At 43.5% G+C, this 21377-nt stretch overlaps 1 protein-coding gene across 2 annotated transcripts in view; it reads left to right on the forward strand.

The window, feature by feature from the left end:
- Nucleotides 1–15211, forward strand: part of LOC147633075 (putative serine/threonine-protein kinase At1g54610) — a 76814-nt gene extending 61603 nt beyond the window's left edge. The window contains exons 3-8 of one of the 2 annotated variants that reach the window (XM_086806085.1): nt 11216–11533; nt 12575–12802; nt 13061–13161; nt 13267–13381; nt 13517–13987; nt 14146–15211. In XM_086806085.1, coding sequence (XP_086662211.1) covers nt 11216–11533; nt 12575–12802; nt 13061–13161; nt 13267–13381; nt 13517–13987; nt 14146–14508 — 1596 coding nt within the window. In that variant the 3' untranslated portion in view covers nt 14509–15211. The remainder of the gene's footprint in view (nt 1–11215; nt 11534–12574; nt 12803–13060; nt 13162–13266; nt 13382–13516; nt 13988–14145) is intronic. The other variant, XM_086806087.1, reaches the window with a different exon arrangement.
- Nucleotides 15212–21377: the final 6166 nt, after the last annotated feature.

The following is a 21377-nucleotide window of genomic DNA, read 5'->3' on the forward strand; positions in this document are numbered from 1 at the left end:
GGTTGGGTTCAGAGGAAGATACAAAGACCCAAGCAAGATTTGGGGATGCTGGTAGTTTCACTCCCACAGCAACACGGACCTGTCTAGTCGTTGCACCTATATCTTTGTCTTTTCACATTGTGCGCACCCCTCGATGGCAAAAGGCCATGAGGGCATTCAACCGCATTGGATGTGAGTGGGAGGGACCCTTTTATGAGACCTTGGGCACTAAAGAGCTCAGAAGAGAGGAATAAGGAGTGAAGGTGGAGACGGAGCCATTAAAAGCCACTTGGACCAAGTATGGTTGCACATTGTTATGTGATGGGTGGTCAAATATACGCAAGAGGAAGGTGTACAATGTTTAGGTGTCCTCTTGCAAGGGCACTATGTTTTTGTGTGTTATTGATGCACTTGTGCCTGGGACAATGGTGTCATGAGAGTTTATATGGTCACACCTCCGAGAGGCTATCATGGAGATAGGCCCACAAAACATAGTGCAGGTGGTCGCTGAGAATGGTAGCAACTGTGTCTCTATGGAATGGATGCTAGAGGATGAGTTTTCACAGATTGTATGGACTCCATGTACATCCTATAGCCTAGACTTGCTCATCGAAGATCTTGCAAAGATTAGGTGAGCTGAGCGGTACTCAACATGCCAAGTTTGAACTTTGAACTTCCAACTAGTTGTCTTCTTGTCCTTGTATCATAAGCTTTACCTAAGAGCTTTGATCATTCATGGCTAATTTTCAGGGTTGAGGACATTCGACAGGTTTGGAACGACCGGTGAGATTCGTTTCGTAGACCAATCCACACGGTTGCCCACATATTGCACCCTCTCTGGCGGAGCAAGGCGCAGTATGTTAATGAAGAGTTGGAAGATGGATGGCAAGATTACATTCAGAAATGGACATGAGGAGACATGGAGCTCATCAGACGCTTGGAGGACGAGCAGCTAGTGTATCGGAATGCCAGCCACACATTTGGTAGACAGACTGCATGCATGCGAGAGACGCAGCTTCAGTCAGTCTCATGGTGGGAGAAATATGGAATCAGTAGCGTCCTTACTTGGTGACTACAACTCTAAAAGACAAGACTAAACTTATAAGTTATCATTGCAATCTTCGCCTAATTGAGCAGTTGGGCAATCTGATAGAGCTTGCCAGGTCAGTGTTGATAAAATCGACATTGAGAAGATGAAAGATGTCTCAGAAATTCCTTACGAGGAGTGCGACATATATGCCATGTTGTATGAGGAGTTGATGGCACATGGTCATGCCACACGAGCATCTACGCTAGCATTATCAGAGGTTCTAGTACCAGTGCTGAAACCGGCCTTCAAAAATCTGACGGGCGGTGAAACAAACACTCGGACACAAAACACTTCATCACCCATGGGGACTTGGAAAAGAAAACAAATAGGGGGAGCTAGAGTGCTCCTGCAAATAGTACAAGGACACCGATTGGCCCCAAAACGAAGTGGCGTCCCTTGCGGTATTTCTTTACTTGATCAAAATTTGAGTACAAAGTACAACTTGCAGAATCCTCTACCAATAGGATCCCTTATAGCTTTCACCCAGGACTTCCAAATAAGAACTCTCGTTATTACAACAAAGCATTCCATAGAGGAGGCACACCTGTACAACACCTCCTTACTTGAAAAGGTCTTCTCCATCGCTACCATGGTTCCCTCAAACCCTTTCCCAAAAAGCAGTAGGGCTGTACCAAACCATATGTCCTTCCCTATAGTCACAAACTTGCATGTAACCTCGAGAAAATCACAACCTGTTCACATGGATCCAAAGACATGCTTTCCACATGAAACCAAAGACCCGTATCCGATAAACCAAAGACCTGTTTCCTCGAAACCATAGGCCTGTTTCCTCGAAACCAAAGTCCTGTTTCCTCTCGAAAACCAATGTCTTGTTTCCATGATAGATATACCATCAAAGCACGGTTGCTAAAACCTAGGAGAGAAAGATAGAGGACGTGTCAAGCAATCTCTGAATACACGTAAGTCCAAGACGAAGAGTAACAACACATCTCTTCCAAGGACATCATCCTGTGCATCTTAGCTTGATCCTCTGTATACCAATCTCGTCAACAAGGCTTGCAATCCACGATGAGAGAGAAAGAAACCTCTTGGTTGTTAGCCCCTCGGTGCCTCCTTTCAAGAGCCAAGCATTTTGTGGCCGCCTGCAATCCTCCGCCCCTTCCAAAAGAGAGAGAGAGAGAGAGAGAACTGTTCAGCTATGCGTTTCCATACAGTCGCCTTGATATGCCTGCGCTGGCTGCTTCCACACATGCAGCCCGCCTGCACCCGCCTGGCTGCCCGACTGGCTGTAGAGTCTCTTGCATGACTCCCGTTGTTGGCTGTAGCCCATATGCGCAGCCCCTGAACTTCCGCACGTGCAGCCCTACGCAGCCCGTCTGGCGCAGCAATGCCCTCCTGGCTGTAGCCCATACGCGCAGTGGCTGTAGCCCATACGCGCAGCAGCGCCCGCTGGGTTGTAGCCCATACGCGCAGCAGCGCCCGCCGGGCTGTAGCCCATATGGCTCGGCTTGTGGCCCATACGCGCAGCCACCTGGCGTAGAGAGCCTCCCACCTAACACTCGCCTGGCTGCCCGACTGACGCCTTTGTCCAATTTCGAGCCACGAGAGTTCTTGGTTTCACCATTTTTTAGGTGTTTGCCAAGATCCCAAATCTTAGTTTTCTTTGTCTTTTTGAGGTACGAGAGCAATTGTTACTTTGGCTTTACCCTTATTTGTTTAAGCATTATGTTGCTACACTAAAATTTTCCCCTTGTTCTGTTGCGCATTGACAGTTGATTGAGGTGATTGTGAAGGCATAGCTGCATTAGGAGTTTGTTATAAAATTGAAGGACACTGAGATTGCAAATGTCCAAATTTACCACATGCAAATCATGAACCTGCAAACTTGCCCCATTTAAGCTGGAAAGAAACCTCTTGGGTTGGCATCCCTTCCATATGAATATCCAAAGCCACACATTTTGGAGTAGATCTATCTTTGTCCCATAAAATGTAGAATTTATGGGCACTACCGTATTAGCGGGTGGACACACACAAGCACACACATACACACATGCACAAAAACAAAGACATGCAACCATACATCATATGAACCACTTACACAATCAGCCAAACACCAAAGCACTCATCGAAAATGCATGAGTGTCACAAATATCCAACACCATTTGATACCACAATATGGAACAATTTCTATGGCACCTCATTTAAAACAACACCAGAAAAAGAATTTGATACAATCGCTAACCAACTTGGTTTTTGACAATCAGTTTTGCTTTGACAATCCTTTCTGGTCTTCAAAGTAGTTCAGGAAGCAATGAAAACACTATTTTTCTTCTGCACGTATATGCACACGCGCGCGCACACACACACTAATTTTTTTTTGTCCCTTTGTAATACGTTATGTTACTAGTGTAAAACCCATAGCACTTAACTTTTTTTTTTTCCCTTTGTAATACGTTATGTTACTAGTGGAGGAGAAAACCCATAATCAAAATATATAAAACATGTGGTAAGTTACAAGCCCAGTTGTTCCAAAGTTGGACAGGTAACATTCAAAAACAATCAAAGAACACTTGTAGCTGGTGCAAGGGAAGATCTCCAAGGTCAAAAGAATCCCAAAGATATAAAAGAAGGGATCTCTTGAAGAAAGCAAAGCAGGGAATATCTTCTGTCGTTAAAATTAGCTGATTCGTGGCATGATAAATGGACCATAGAACGCAAAATGCAATGAAAGTATCGAATTCTGGCAAAGTGGGAAAAATGGTGCCAAATAGCCAAGAAAATTTGCCAAAAGATCTGCCTACAAATCTCACACAAAGGTATCCTGACAATCTATCTAGAAGAGCATGGGAATAGGGGCAAGACCATAGAAGATGACAGACTATCTCACATGCATGTGAATACCTTCTACAAGATGTAGGAGCAATACGTCTTTTGGCCAGAAAACTACCAACTAGTAAAGCACCAATGAGGCATCTCTAGAAGAAGACTTTGTGTTTGAGGGGTAATTTACTCTTCCAGATTTTGGAGAGAGAGACCCTCCACCAACTAGAAGGCTTGTTGATGTGCCATAGTGAGTTTCCATGCGCCTATATCTAAGGTGGAGGTGGAAGCAATTTGTATGCATTGTCAACAGTTAGATTGTGAAAGGGCACCACACGGCATCCTCCATTTTGACCCACCAATATCCAATCTTTTAGGCTATGACTCAATTCTAGAGGAGGGATATGCTGAAAATCATGCAATAAAGAAGCTATGGTTCACCATGTTGGTCCGTGTTGTAGACCCAGATTGCAAAGTGTCATAGCTTGCGGAAAAGAAAGTACACAGCCCCTATCATTCACCACATCTTTGGTTGAAAGGAAATAAGCCTTTCTCGGCTGTAAAAGAGCAAGAGGCTCGTGAATTGCACGACTCCAATGAATGCTCTCTCTGCGAAGAAAGTTTCCTTGATCAGGTTGTCAACCAGACCATTTCATTTGAGCCATCAGAGTCTGCCAATCTTGAATCAATTTCGTGGAAGGTGTGGGAATGGATTCTTGTCCTCCGCTTCACGCTACCTTGTGGCAATCTATTATCCCACGTAGTGGGTTGGGGTCAACTTCACCTCTCTATATAGGGACAAATGTCCCTTGGTCTCCCCTCACCCCCCCACCTTTATTGGTGGTCTCATGGGATATTTGGGTGGGGGGGACCCGGCCGATTGATGGCCGTCTTCCGCGTGCTACGATGGTATTAGAGCCTTGTCGGCTCGTGTTGTCTGGCTTCGGGCTTCGCATCCAGGGGGGATGTTGGAATGGATTCTTGCCCTCCACTTCACATGCTGCCATGTGGCAGTCTATTATCCCACATAGTGGGTTGGGGTCAACTTAACCCATCTATATAGGGCAAAAATGTCCCTTGGTCTTCCCTCATTCCCCGCCTTTATTGTTGGTTGATTGCCGTCTTCGACGCACTACACGTCTATTTCGCTTGGTGCTCCGCGCTCTACGTTCTTCCACCGGGAATGTGCCCCTCTAAGCTGTTAGAAGTCATCTCCTGTCTAGATTTATACACCAGGGCCTTTGTTGTGGGTGTGCCCGCCCTTATCAGGTGTTTTATCATTTTTCCTCACTCCCCGTATTTTTTCCTATTTTTTCCATTTTTTCTGTGGCTTGGGAGACAGCCCTGAGTTGGCAGGAGGATCCATTTGCTGGCCGACTACATGAGATGTGTGTACTGGAGCTGGCCGACTGTACTTGATGCAGTCATGGACCCTCAGGGCTGGCCGACTGATGCTGCAGTTGTGGAGCCTTTTTTCAGCAGGCCGACTGCTCATCTGGGGGCATATATATAGGCCCCCAGTCCCCATACCACTTGTGTATCATACCAGGATCTTCTTGTGTATAGCAGAGCAGAGTTACATGCCTACTTCTCTCTCTCTCTCTTGTGCTGTAATTTTTTCTGCATGCGTTTTGCTCTTGTGTTCCCAGATCTGGTCATCATCTCTGTTGCGTATTCTGACATGGTATCAGAGCCTAGGCTCTAGATAGTTCTTGGGATTTGTGTGAGCAAGAGGGGGACTGTTGTGTGGTTGATTGGTGGACTGTTTTGGACTGTTCGGGAAGAGGAGAAGCAAGAGGACGGCGGGCTGATTTGCTGGACAGCCACTTGCAGGTATTAGTTCTTCTTTGTTCCCACCCACCCACCCTTTTCAGAGAACATCCCCGCAATGGCAGATCTGTTTGAGATGGCCGAGAGGCATGTGAAGATCCCGACACTCCCCACGTTCCCGGTGGACCGTCAGTTGGACGGGAGTAACTACGGCATATGGAAGGTTATGATGGAATCTGTTCTGGAGTCTTACGACCTCGCTGATTTCGTCGTTGTTGGTGTTCCACGGCCGGAAGTAGAGGAAGGGGAGTTACCGTCAACCCGAAAGGACCGGGAGGCCCAAACACAGATGTGGGATCGTGTCAACGCCAGGGTCCGTTAGTTTATTTTTCTCAACTGCACGCCACAGGTAATCAATCATGTAAAGCATATGATGCTGGCCAGAGGTTTATGGCAGCATTTGGCCTCACTTTACAACAGGGTATCGCCCATGAAGAGGATTTCCTTGGAAGTACAGATGCGGGTTATGAGCCCTGCAAAGTCGTCGACGATGCGGGAGCATATTAACAAGCTGCAGGTTCTTCAGCAGGAAGTTCTTCAGGCTGGGAAGGAGATATCATCAGAGGACATGGCTATCACGTTGCTGTCACATTTGCCCTCTTCGTACTCAGCATTTTACTCGTCTTTGATTACCAGTGGGCAGGCTCAGCACCATCACGTGGGAGGAGCTTGTGCCCATGGTCCTGGACCAGGAGGAACGATTCACGAACCCTCCTCAGGGTGGAGGTTCGGAGGCCTTAACTGGCCAACGGTCGAAAGGCCGTAACTCGGCCAAAGGGAAGGCTTCATCGGAGAAGTCTTCTGAGAAGAAGTCCAACGCTGACCGCGAGAAACTGAAGGCAGAGAGGACCTGTAATGATTGTGGCGAGAAAGGCCACTATTGGAGGCAGTGTCCCAAGCGAAAGACCGAGAAGGGTGAAGATTCCCTAGCAGCAATCATGAAGACTCCGGCTTTTGTGCACCTGGAGGTGATGGACACCGATGCTTCATTTTTTTCAGGCAGGGAGGGGATTGGAGGACTCTCCGCAATGGATACTCGGGAGTGGATTCTCGATAGTGGTGCTTCCAGGCACATGACTCCTTCCCGTTCCGGTTTACTGGATCTCTGCAGGCTTTCTGGTCATATTCTTACTGGTGATACATCCACTATCCCAGTTCACAGTGAGGGCAGGATGGAGATAGTTCCCAATGGCAGAGGAGGGAAGCATTCCTCCCAGGTGTTGTATGTTCCGGCACTTGGTTTTCATCTGTTGTCAGTGCATCAGGTTTGCAAGATTGGCGTACGGGTGGAGTTTGATGAGCATTTTGTTGCTCTCCGGGATAAAGCAACAGGCCAAGTGGTTTGGGAAGGTGGAGTGGAGAATGGAGTTTACAGGCTTTCAGCACTCTCTCTCCCAGGTCCTCAGGTTTGTGATGAGTGGCAGTCTGGTAATGGCCACTTAAGTGTGGATACGCTGCAGGTGCGGGCTTTCCAGGACCAGATGGTGGATAGCTTGCCAGTAGATGGGAGCAGTTGGCAAGAACTTTCCAGTACTGATGTTGGTAGTTCTTGTGTTCGTGAGTCAGAGGAAGCTGAACATGTCACTTATGCTCTGATGTCTCGTAGTATTCGGGACATAGAACTTCCAGTAGTTGAGGATGTTCCTTCCACGGGGACCTTTCGGAAAGCCAGGCAGGTGGCAGGTGCTTACTTGCAGAAGGAGGTGGTTTCTCCAGGCTTAGTGGTTCCGGATTCAGAGGGGGTGGTTGACAGGTTTCATCAGGTTTCCAGGACTTGTTTGTGCACCGTTACAGGTGTTGATCCTTGTGAGCAGTGTGATGTCTCTGTGACTCAGAAGCTGTATGGTTCATTGATCTGGTTGATGGACACCAGATTGGACGAGAGCTTCTTGATGAGGCAGTTGAGCTCATGGTTGCAGATGTCTCTTTGGGAGGCAGGATTGCGTTTCCTGTGGTTTCTGCGGCATGCGAAGGATCATGGACTCTTGTACACAGGAGGGGGATTGTTGGATGGAGTCCGACTCCACGGTTGGAGTGACTCGGTTTGGGGAGGAGATCCGAATACGAGGAGATCTACTTCAGGCCCAGGAGTAGTTTTACGGAGCAGCAGGAAGTTACATTGCAGGTTTGGGCTTCCACTGGAGGAACCCATGGTCATCCAGAGGCACTTTGTTCGTGAACAGATCGTTGCTGATGACATCTTGCTAGAGTTCTGTTCGACGGAGGACAGTACGGTGGACCTCTTCACGAAGTCGCTCTCTCAGGACTTGCTTGGGCGGCACCCCAGCTCCCTGTGGTTGGTTTCACAGCCAGGAGCTGAGAGGGGGTGTTAGAAGTCATCTCCTGTCTAGATTTATACACCAGTGCCTTTGTTGTGGGTGTGCCCGCACTTATCAGGTGTTTTATCATTTTTTCTCACTCCCCGTATTTTTCCCTATTTTTCCCATTTTTTCTGTGGCTTGGGAGGCAGCCCTGAGTTGGCAGGAGGATCCATTTGCTGGCCGACTACATGAGATGTGTGTACTGGAGCTGGCCGACTGTACTTGATGCAGTCGTGCACCCTCAGTGTTGGCCGACTGGATGCATGCTGCTGGCCGACTGATGCTGCAGTTGTGGAGCCTTTTTTCAGCAGGCCGATTGCTCATCTAGGGGCATATATATAGGCCCCCAGCCCCCATACCACTTGTGTATCATACCGGGATCTTCTTGTGTATATCAGAGCAGAGTTACACGCCTACTTCTCTCTCTCTCTTGTGCTGTATTTTTTTCTGCATGCGTTTTGCTCTCGTGTTCCCAGATCTGGTCATCATCTCCGGTGCGTATTCTGACATAAGCATCCAAATATAACCTCAGCATGAGTAATCATCCAATGCCCAAAGGTTGGAGTTTTCATTGCTGCAACATGGTTGTTTTCGCTCCAAGAAACTCAAAAGAACAGAACTTTCATGGCAATAACATGAAAGTGCAAATTCAGTATATTGAGACTACCATGCATTCTTGGAGTAAAGACCAAATGGAGTAGTGGGAATGTCGTAGTATCTAGTCCATACTATGCATAATGGAGTTGATAGGTATATAGTCTTGTGGGGATGACTACCATGATTATATAACATGCACGTTCCTAAAAGGTGAATTTGGGCATGTTCCTGGATTCATCTAGGTATATATATAGACCAAATGCTTTTTGAGTAGCGTGATCGGTTTTCTATCCACCTAGCACGCCACAAATATGCTAATGTTGTAGACATGAAACTATCCAAGTCTACCAGAGACCGGGGAACGAGAGGCAAGTGAAACTGAATATAAGCCATTAAAATGAATTGCACTATTCTCAATCTAACATGCAACAACCAGGTAGATAATTTCCAATATTGAAGTTTGAAATTTATCTTGTCCAACACCCTTTGTTGTTCTCGCTTTAGAGAGACATTCCAGCCTAGAGGATATCCAAGATGTTTGACCATGTTTTCTGGTGAGATTATCTGCCCTGGCACAAAGAATAGAGTGTCAATCACAATGCTTAAGTGGTAGAAGCTTGAACTTAACAAAATGAATTTTCAAGCGTGCCACAAGACCAAATAGGTCGAGAGCATTCATAATTATTTTAAGATCATTTTGAGTATTCCTTGGAATCATCCGCATAAGCTTGGCTAACAAACTGGTTTACATCCGAAATCTGTATGCCATGTAGCTTGCTCTCTACAAGTAGTTTGTCCATTAATAAGAGCATGGGATGAGTGGCTATTGCAGAGAGCAATGGCATTTTGTTGTTGCACTATAGTTTTCCCCTTGTTCTGTTGTCATAGCTGCTTTAGGGGTTTGACATAAAACTGAGGGAGACTCAGATTGCATATGTCCAAATTTACCACATGCGAAACCCGAACCAACAAACTTACCCCATTTAAGATGGAAAAATCCTCTTGGGTTGGCATCCCTTCCATATGAATATCCAAAGCCACACATTCTGGAGTAGGTCTGTCCGTGTCCCATAAAATGCAGAATTTATGGACATTTCCATATGAGCGGGGAAGACATACCACTTTACCAAGTGACAGAGCCAAGTAAGGTAATGCTGATTGGCAATATAGAGGAAGATCTTTGACTTCAACCTAGACAAGGCATTTATGCCTTATGAGGCTTTGGTAGTCATTAGTTGGTGACCCTGGATAAACATGAACAAGTTGTTGACCATAAAACAACGGAGATTTTTCGAGCAACATTTGCTTGTATTTGGCATCTGTGAAACTGACCTCATTAAAACCGCGATCCACTATGTAAGAGAGCCATGCACAAACAAGCTCCCAACAATGCTCTCAGCCACTGTCTAACATCTGGCGCAGCAGGCATGCGACGAGAGAAAAAAAGAACAACTGCTTTATGAGCAAGATCCATCACAATTCACAGATGCATACAAGGCCTGAGCTAGAATTGCCACACGGAGTTCCGGAGGTGGTGCGTCTTCCCCAAAGCATTTTTAATGGCTGAAAATCCTTCATGCAAAATATATGTGAAAGTTTGAAGTGTCAGATTTTCACATATAGAAGGATCCGCTTGATGAGCTGAGAACTTGGTGCGTTTGGAGATATTATTTACTCTTTTGTGATATGCAATGGGTTGTGGAGAAGAAACTTCAGAATACAATGGTTTGGAGGCCATCTCAGACAGAAGACTGAAGCAGCACCCCCCCTCACACACACACACACACTATGTACCAAAGGGCGAGCTGTCGAAGACTTCCAGCAGATAAAGAGCAAAGGAGATGTCGAGCAAGGCACATGGCCACGTGACAAGACGCACTGCACTTTTGTGCAGGTGTTACTGTGAGCGATCAGGGCTTTGCGAATTTGATCCAGAAATCCCAGTTGCTCGTCTTCTCTGCCTTCTGTGCTCGTTGCATTCAGTTGTCACCCTCAACAGATAGTTGCCATCAGCAGGCTGCACAGCAGAGCAACGACGATGAGCATCCACCACACACCAGCACACCACGCACCACACACACACACACACACACACACACACACATTCACATGGACGGCCACATGCATGCACCCGCGCACACAAACCCACACACACATGCATATGCAGACATAATCGCATGTGTGCGCATGCATACACGTGCACAAATACAAAGACATGCATATGCGGACATAATTGCATGTGTGCGCATGCATACACGTGCACAAATACAAAGACACGTAATCACACATCAGACAAACCCCTCCACACAAACAAACAAAATAATCTAAGCACCAAAGCACTTACATCGACAATGCATGCATGCCACATAATTTCCAGCACCATCTGATACCATGACATGGAACACTTTATATGGCACTGCATTTGAGACAACACCAGGAAAGAATTGGATGGCCTGTAGTCTTTTTTACAGTCATTAAGCAACGTTGTTTCTTACAATCAGTTTTTCTATGACATTCCTTCCTCGTCTTTGCAGCAGTTCAGGAAGCAATGGTCATGGATAGAATACATGATTTTTATTCCGCTCAAATAATGGAGTTTTTGTATGCAATCAAACAGGTGAAATGCTACTTGCAGCAGCTACTCAGGGGGCTGGCTCACTGTCATAGCCGCGGTGTCCTCCATCGCGACATTAAGGGATCCAATTTGCTTCTCGACAACCAGGGTAGTTTAAAGATTGCCGACTTCGGACTTGCCACTTTTTTTCATCCAGATCAAAAACAACCGTTGACCAGCCGTGTGGTTACGTTATGGTATCGTCCGCCGGAGCTTCTGTTGGGGGCGACAGAGTATGGTGTTGCGGTAGACTTATGGAGCACAGGGTGCATCCTAGCGGAATTATTGGCAGGAAAGCCAATCATGCCTGGCAGAACTGAGGTAAGTGTGTTTATTTTTGGTCTGTCTTTTGCAAACAGCAAGATTAAGTAACATGTTCTATTTGCTTTGCAATGAAGTTGAAAAATATAATTTGGAAATTTGTGTGTGTGTGTGTAGAAGTGTGTATACATACATATATGTTTGCATGCACAAACTTTTTTTTTTTTTGGGGGGGCGGTGGGGGGGGGGGGGGGGGGGGGGGGGGGGGGTAATACGTTATATTACTAGTGAGAAACCTCCAAGTGGAGGAGAAAACCCACAATTAGAATACAGAAAACATGAGGGAAGTTACAAGCCCAGCTGTAAACTCTGAGACAGTGAAAGTTCAAAAGCAATCAAAGAAACAAGCCCAGCTGTAAATTCTGAGAAAGTGAAAGTTCAAAAGCAATCAAAGAACACTTGTATAGCTCATATATATATATATATATATATAAACTCTGTGTATGTATGTATGTATGTGTGTGAGTGTGTGTGTGTGTGTGTGTGTGTGAGAGACTTTGCCACACAAGATATTTCCTGTTTTTCTTTCTTCAGGATATCCCTTCTTTTATCAGTTCGGGATTCTTTTGACCTTGGAGATCTTCCCTTGCACCTGTGTGTGCGTGCGTGCGCGCGCGCCCGCGTCTGTGTGTACATACATGTGTATATGTGTATGCATGTATGTATTGGATTATTTAATGGAGCAATTCTCTCTTGCGTATCTTTCAGGGGAAATTGATTTTTTCTTGAAGTCAAAACATAGTACATAATTAGTATAAGCTATATAATTAAGTGTATATACACATGCATGCATATGTTCCTAAATAATAGTATATCATATTATTGGATTTAAGAATATGTTTTACACATTTATTGAAATATATCAAAATATTACTATTGGGATATATAAATGTATGTAATCTACACACACACACACGCGCGCGCGTGCACGCACACGCACGCATGCACTCGTCTACGATGTGCCTTTCTTTATGTTCATGTATTGCGTGTATCAATTATGTAACAGCCAAGAATATTCTGACTAAAGTAGGATCATTGCAGGTAGAGCAATTACACAAAATATTTAAATTGTGTGGCTCCCCATCTGAAGAGTATTGGAAGAAGTCGAAGCTTCCACATGCAACTATATTTAAGCCAAAACAACCTTATAAGCGGTGCATTGCAGAAACCTTCAAAGACTTTCCACAGTCGGCTTTGTCCTCACTTGAAATTCTACTTGCGATAGAACCAGCTGAGAGAGGGACAGCAGTGTCGGCACTAAAGAGTGAAGTAAGCAAACCTTCTTCAGTATTGAGGTCTGTAGTCTAACTTAGTACCATGATACATATGACTGCCACCCAAAGAGGGTGCCCATATAGACCATCCATTACACTTGGTCAGGGGATTTCCCCCTCCCATGCCCTCGCCCATCCATTCTTCTAGGCTTATACAGAAGTGAAGCTCATTTCATTTGAAGAAAGTGCTTATTTTATGGACTTGGTCAAAGAAATCGAATTGATTGCTGGATTTTTTTCTGAGTTGTTTCAGTTCTTCACTGTAAAGCCATGGGCATGTGATCCTTCAAGCCTTCCAAAGTATCCTCCAAGCAAAGAGTTTGATGCAAAAATACACGACGAGGAAGTGCGAAGGTATGAGGCTGTCAAAGCTGCCAACAAAGAAAGGCTGTCTGCACTCTAGGAGATGTCATAGTGGGGTTTCTACTAAGCTTCATTCATGTATCTTTGTTTATTCAGGCAAAGAGCTGCTGGAGGGAGGGTGCATGGTGCTGATGCAGTGAAAAGGGTTGCACACTCAAGCAAGGCTATGCCTGCTCCAGAAGCAAATGCAGAATTGGCAGCATCCATTAAGGTGGAATGACAGTTACTTATTGATGCTAAGTAAACTTGATTGAACTTATTCATTGATTTAACTCATTAACTACTTGTTGAAGTCCTCTAAGTCTGGATGCTTGTACATATTACCGATGCTACATCTGTTGTGCAGAAACGCAGGCTAACATCACATGCTGCTGCAAAAAGCAAAAGTGAGAAGTTTAATCCCAAGCAAGAAGATTCTGCTGTGGGTTTTCCCATTGATCCTCCACGCCCGGCAGATGGAGCCAGTGGAACCGGTGCCAATGTACTCTCTCCGGGTCGTTCTGGCTCAGTGGGGAATCCTAACTTAGCTTTGAAAAGGCAGAAAGAAAGCCATACTTCTAGTCCCCTTCCCTGTCCTGTGCCATCGCAGTCTACCAAGTCTTTGAATTTGCCTCAAACTGGTGATTCGTCTAGTCTTGTGACCTCAGTGAGGGATAGGTACGGAGGGGAAGATAGACTTCAAACAAGCAAACATGAATACTCAGAAATATCTGAGTATGGCAAGCAGCAGATGGAGCTACAACTGTCAGAAATGTTTTCAAAGGGGGCAGAAGAGTTTCATCTCAAAGAGTCCGCCCAGCGTGATCGGCCTGCTTTGGTAAGTGTAGGACATTATGATTATGATGAGTCTTTTGGGTTGTGCTGGGTGGTCTTTGCAAGCTTACAATCCTTGGTATGTCTAGATGGAAGGGTGGGGATCTTCAGATAGCCTGCTGTGTTGTAACTGGAATTTTAAACTAACAGCTGCATTTGCAGGGATTTGGTAAGCAGGCTGACAGAATACATTTTTCTGGACCATTACTGCACCCGTCTGCAAATCTCGAGGACATACTTGGAGAACATGAGCGTCAGGTACAGCAAGCCGTTCGTCGATCCCGGCTCGACAAAGGCAAAAACCAACGACAGCAAATGTCTTTACAGAATGCATGGGGAAGTGGCTTAGTTGGGAGAACAGAAGCTCCAGGATCAGGTCATAATTATGGACCACCACTGTCAACAGGCAGTGGACGCTGGAAGCCACCGAGGCCACCATTTGTTGGAGAGAAAGTGGAGGTAAGCAAATCTGAGCAAGGGCTATCCTCTGTTGTAGAGAACTATGAGAAAGAGCAAGAGCTATGAGTGCACGCCACACACCCACTGCTATTGGGGGTGGGGTGTGGGTCTTGATCCTCTATTATGGATATGCTGCATCTTTTATCAATAACATGCACATAGGTGGCAATAGATGACATTTATTGGAGAAGCAGGTCTACTCTATTGACTGGGCTGCACATAAAGTGGCAATAGATGACATTCATCGGCCAATTATGGAGAAGCAGGTCTACTCTATTGACCCGGCTGGAGCAATACGATGGTCTCCCATCTCCCTCTCCAGTGGCAGAGATGATTCGGAATTCCAGGGTAGTGTCGTGTGTGAGTCATCTTCCGCTAGTTGTCTTTGCCAGCTAGTCGTTATGTTCCTGAAGGTTGCTTTCTGGCAGGCATTGATTCAAAGGTTTTTTTGCACCCAGAATGAATGATGTAAAAGATCTGATGTATTCTAGTCAATGAAGTACACTGGAAACTGCACGACACTGCTGTCCTTGTTTAGTTGTACAGCAGGTGGCTGTTTGGCCCAGATATCTGCTTTAGTCTGTTGCAAAGACACAGGATGTGAGGATGTTAATGGTGGTGCTGTGGGTCAGAATGTTCCTTAATATGGTGTCGGAGTTGTCTGGGTTCTTCATTGTGTCTCAGTATTTAGCAGACACTGGGATTTTGCTTAATGATCGATAGACAAAAGAAATCCAAACCTTTTGGAGCTGTTTGTTCTCAGGTTAAACTCTCAAGTCCGGTCTGTGAATATAAACTCTTGGAAATCAGGATACTAAGTTGACAAATGCTGCAACACCACAAGTTGATGTTAGTTCCAAGAAGGCAAGTAAGGCTGGTAACACCTAAAGGGCTTGCTGGTGGGAGACCCATTTTGGTGGTCCATCAGACTTTGATGGATAATCTTCACAAACAACCCCCACCCCCCAACCACCACCCCCACCAAAAAAAAAAGGTTGATAGGCAGACATGTATAGGCAAGAAATGCAACTCTCAAGAGGTTGACTGCATAGCCAATATTCTCAAAGCAACTTTTGATGTTCAACACGCACATAAGGAATCCAAGATAAGTTGTCACTCTTTTGCTTTTATATAAAGATTGATGGTAAAAAGGATGGTTGCTCTATTCTTTCATGTTTAAACCAGTTTGATGATTATTTTGTGGATGAAAGTTAAAAGGATAAGATCAAATGTGTTACTAATCACATGGTGGGTACGTTATCTTTTTGGTCAAAGTACTGTGTTTTGCTGTTGACAACAAACCAACCACTTGGGTTGATTTCCTAGACATATCTACAACAAGCATGTTGTGCGTAGACTAAGTTTTCTTGGAGTGATTTTGACACACTATCTCAGTATACAAAGCGTTTTTGGTAGACTTTACATCTTCACATGTTAACCCTTGCTGGAGACCTCTATGGTGTCGATGTCGGCGAACGTATCATTTTCACCACCTTTGGCCCATAAGCGTCGAAATGGTCGAAATTCACTTGAAAGACATGTATTGTATATATTATGAGTGCTCTTCTTCTTTAATCTCCTACACTATTACTTGCTTGCCTTGTGCTTGTTTGAGCTCTTTATGTGTGCTTGCTTGTATGTGTGTGAGAGCGAGTGTGTAAGATTGAGTGGTGAGGAGAGTCGAGCTTCAATTGGAGTGTGGGGATGATAGTGACGGCGGAGTAGATGCGGCTACGCGGCAACATCATCTCCTAAGTGAATCCCAAGCAACTAGCTTTCATGAGGTGAGTGACACCTCGACTGTGTATTTATGTGCTAGGCCACAATAAACTGGTTTCTCGATTGACCTGTTTGTGCTCCTAAGTGTAGTTGAGCAAAGTCCCACGATATTGGGTTGTTTCTTGTGTTCTTTCCATGGCGTCAGGGCTTCCCACAAGTTGCATGGTTAGCCCATCGCATAGCAACAATGCATTTTGAGAGCTAGTGAATGGTTAAATTGGTCAAATTTTTAGTTTTTGTAAAAAAAGAGTAGATAGGAAATCTCAAAAGAACTTCGATTTTGCTGCAAATTCTTGCTTTCGTTGCATTTTTCTGTTATCTTAGAAATTCAGTGTTCAATTTTTCATGTTGCTCTAAAACGATGTGTCCTTTGATTGTTCTGGTTCAAGTCTTTTGTTCAATTTCAACGTTTTTTATTTTTTGTTATTTTTAAATTTTGCACATAAAAATAGTTATTTTGGCTTTAAGTTTAAGAATTAGGTGTAACAAACCTTAAAATTAGTTTTGGAACATAGGGTTTACTCTAAGTTGGACTCCTTAGATGGAGAAATTGAGTTAGAAACAACAATTTGTGATAGGATTTGTAAACCAAATTAATTTCTATGTTTACAAGTATTATGCATTTTTGTATTTAGTGTTAATTACATAAATTAGTCTAGCTTAATTGTTCTATAATTTGGCCCACAAGTTGTAAGTCTTTTAGCTGGCCATATTTAATGCGTGCATGCTTTAGGTCCTAGTTAAGAAGGGAATCTTAGAAAATTTCAAAAACCCTAATCACAAACTGAAAATTTTCGGGTAGTTGTGGTGAAATTAAAAACCGTAAACCACAAATTGAAAATTAGTAAACCAGAAATCAAAAATCGTAAATTGCAAAAGTAAAAAGTAAAAGAAGAAAAGTTATAAATAAATAAATAAGAAAAAGAGAAGGTTTAAGGGCAATAAACAAAAAAAAAGGAAGATTTTAGGTCGTTGCAATTATTTTTGGTGCACTTGATATAAGATCTCTTTTTTTTCATAGGTTGGTTGGCCCAAGAAAAGTGCATGCACAACCCTTTCCAAAGTGTTTAGAACTATCTGAAAACCTATTTTGCACAAGTTTCTCTAACCCAAAAAAAATTGAAAACTATCTGAAACATCTCCCTAAGCCTAAAACCGCCTACAATGATATGCAGTTGTGATCGGGACACATTCTAGAAAGATTTATAGGAAAACACATCGACCCAGGTAAGCTCTTAGCAATCCACAAGGCCTAAGCCTCTCAACAAGCAATGATACTTCCTCCAATCTTGAATTGATGGAAGAAGATATACTAAACCTTGGGAGAGAAATCCCCACTCAACCAATAAATGCTAGACCCACTACTAGCTCGATAGGTCGCATGACTAATTACTTCGGGAGTTCGGCCTTGATTGCAACCTCGAAACCGAACTAAGTGGCATATCAATCTGGGAATGAGGGAGTTGCGGTTAGGCCACACCTAGTGTTGCCTTACACGAGCCCTATGCATGTGGAAATCCTTGTCTACATGAGACCAATCTTGATTGGGGGATGTTATCTTCCATGTGCAAGTTGATGCTTCTAACTTTGCAATTGGATACATCTTAGCTTGCCACGTGAACATAAATTGGACTACCCTATAAGTTTTTTGAGTCGTGTTATGTGAGACTGAGATGAATTATACCACCACAAAACATGAAGGTTTAGAAAAGGTATATGTTGCAAATAAATTATGACATTACTTTCTTGCAAATAAATTTGATTTCTATGTTAAATCATCGAGCCTTGCTATACCTTATCAATAAACCTTGCTCCACAGGAAGAATCACTAAGTGGTTGCTGATTCTTCTTGGGTTTGCTTTCATAATGGTAGTAAGACCTGGCAAGAAACATATCATGGATGATCGTCTATCTCATATACCTAATGGTGTAGTACCAATTGGAATCGATGATGAGCTACCTGATGCTACACTATTTAAAGTTGAGACTATACCAAGGCAAAGAAGTTAAGGAAAGATCTAGCAAGGAAGTTGCTTAAAGAAGCAAAACCTTACCAATTGATTCTAGAACTCTTGATAGAAGAGACAAGGATGACATATTAAGACGTTGCCCCCCCAGGGAGGATGAATACACTTATACATCATCGAACAAGCACACCAAGGGATAGTACTACAAGAAAAATATTCCAATCGGAGTCTTAGTGGCTCATGCTCTTCACAGATTTCATGCTATTTGTCGAAGGATGTGATGAGTGCCAATGATGTGATAAACCACAAAAGAATGACATGACCTTTCACTCTATTAAAGTTCTAGAACCCTTTATGACATAGGGCAATGATTTTATGGGACCCATAAGTCCGGCTGCATGTAGCACCTAAGTAAGGAATATTTTAATAGCTATGGATTATGTCACAAAATAGGCTATAGTAAGAGCTTCAGGAAAAGCGGATGCTGTGGTTACAACTAAGTTTCTTTATCAGAATATCATTACCCGCTTTGATTGTCCTTTCGAGTTGGTGAGTGACCAAGGGAAACATTTTATAGATGATGTAATCCAACATCTCACCACAACGTTCATGATCTCACATCGTGAGTTTACTCCATACTACCCACAACAAGCAAATGGTCAAGTTGAGGGCACCAACAAAGTCCTTATTTTCATATTAACAGAAATTGTTAAAGCTCAACGCAATGATTGGGAATTCAAGCTCACAGCAGCTTTATGGGCTTACCGAACCTCTTACAAAGTGGCAATTGTTTACACACCATTTAAGACGGTATATGGGGTTGAGGAAGTAATTCCATGGGAATTGATGATACTGAGTACCTACTAGGAGGACCCTATTAAGTAAGGAATATACATGAAGAACTTGTAGAGAAGGGGAGAAGGACAAGAGCTTACATGCTTACACCATCATTCTATGAAATAATGTTATCGACTCCTTATCCCTTCTGGAGCATGGTGGGCCATTCCCTTGACAGCTTCACTAGCGGTAGCTACTTAGCTCACTTGCCTGTAGTACCCATGCGTATCACAATGGGGATGCACTCAGATTGTTGCCTCATACACTAGAGGAGGCATATATATTAGAATCAAACCGTGAGGATGATGAGCTTTGTGACACTGAGTCTGATCCAGCGTATGAGTTATGTCTATCTGATGACGACCAGTTGTGATGATTTTTGAGATTTTTAAAGGTTCATTGGAAGTTCTTAATATTACAAGTACAATTCGACAAGACCAACTTCCCAACCATAAACCCATCCTCAAATATTGTTAATGTTTTTTATTTCAATATTTTTTCTAAATTTTCATTCAATGTTTGTTTGAGTTTCTATGTATCCTTTTGTAATTGGCCTATCTTTCTTCTAGTTATTACTTGGATAACCATTAAGGATTTGGTCCTAGTACAATTTTTACTTAGATCAACCTTAGAGTATGCCAGGTACTCCACCTTCCTTAATGTGCCCTCTTTAGTTAGAGTAGAGTCTTCTAAGTGAATTGTGAAAGTGGAAGTAATAAAAGGGAAAAAAATAAACAAATTAAAAAAAGATCCAAGAAGATAACCATCACCATGGGAGATCTTAGTAGGACTTTTGGTTCTTAGTGTGTGATAAAGCCTTGGGACCGTAACCTTAATCTTCATGGGACGGGACCTTGTGGAAAAAAACAATAAAAGGGCAAAAAAACCCATCGCTGTCGAGGTGGTTCTTAGATACTCTTGTATGGGGTCTCTAGGCCATTGCTTGGGTCACCACATGGTGGTGCCCTACTTTTACATCTTTATCTTAGAATTAAAAGTTATTCCTTATTAAATTAAAAAAAAAGGAATAAAAGGCTTGTAATAAATCACTTAGTAGTTTCATTTATGAGGCTAGATTATAGCAAAAGAAATAGTATGTAGAGATTAGGGTCATAACCCAAGGCATGGTCTTAGTTTAGAATAAATTTAGACCAACCTTAATATTATCCTTGTCTTAACTATAAAAATTTTACCACAACAAAATTTTCTCACTGCTTGATTAGGTGTTTGCATTGTGCTTGAATTTCAATTATTTTCCACAGGAACACCCATGTTGCCTTGTAGATCTTACAAGACCTCCGATATTTCCAATCCCAATATGCATTTAATATACAATCTTGATGCATCTTCATCGACATATTCTGAGGATGGATTTGTATCAGGAAGCGGGGTATGTTAACCCTTGCTAGAGACCTTTATGGTGTCGATGCTGGCCACCATATCATTTTCACCTCCTTTGGGCCACATGCATCGAAATTCACTTGAAAGCCATGTATAGTATATATTATATATACTCATCGCTTTTCTATTAAAGACGTACCACAGGATCCTAGGTTGAGAGTGCTAGCTTTAGAATAGGTGTTTACACTAGTTAGAGTGGCCAAATGAGCCCAATGACCAAACTTTTAACTTTGGCTGTGCCCAAGAGTATGAACCCTAGAGGTCATTCACAAAACCTAAAATGTAACTCTCACCACTCATTCTTTGATGTATAAGCTAATAGAGTACTCCTATTCTCTAATCTCCTATATTATTACTTGCTTGGCTTGTGCTTGTTTGAGCTCTTATGTGTGCTTGCTTGCATGTGTGTGTGAGAGTGAGTGTGTAAGATTGAGTGGTGAGGAGGTGAGGAGGTTCGAGCTTCCATTGGAGTATTTCCAATGTCAACATGCATCCAATATACAATCTCAATGCATCTTCATTGACATATTCCAAGGACGGAATCTATATCAGGAAGGGGGGTATGTTAACCCTTGCCGGAGATATCTATGGCCTCAATGCCGAGACCATTGTATCATTTTCACCACCTTTGGGCCACAAGCGCCACAATGGTCAAAATGCACTTGAAAGCCATATATTGTATACTTGTATCATTTTCCCCACCTTTGTGTGCTTGCTGCTTGTATTGATGGTGCACCATGGGATCCTAGGTTGAGAGTGCTAGCTTCAGAATAGGTGTTTACACGACAAAATGAGCCTTAGACCCAAACTTTTAACGTTGGCTGCCCAAGAGTGTAAACCCTAGAGGTCACCCACAAAACCTAAAATGTAACTCTCACTCACTCATTGTTTGATGCATAAGCTAATAGAGTGCTTTTCTTCTCTACTCTCCTATACTATTACTTGCTTGCC

This window comes from Cibotium barometz, chromosome 12 (assembly GCF_041138505.1).
Source record: "Cibotium barometz isolate CiBa-2024 chromosome 12, ASM4113850v1, whole genome shotgun sequence".
Classification (NCBI taxonomy): Eukaryota; Viridiplantae; Streptophyta; class Polypodiopsida; order Cyatheales; family Cibotiaceae; genus Cibotium; species Cibotium barometz.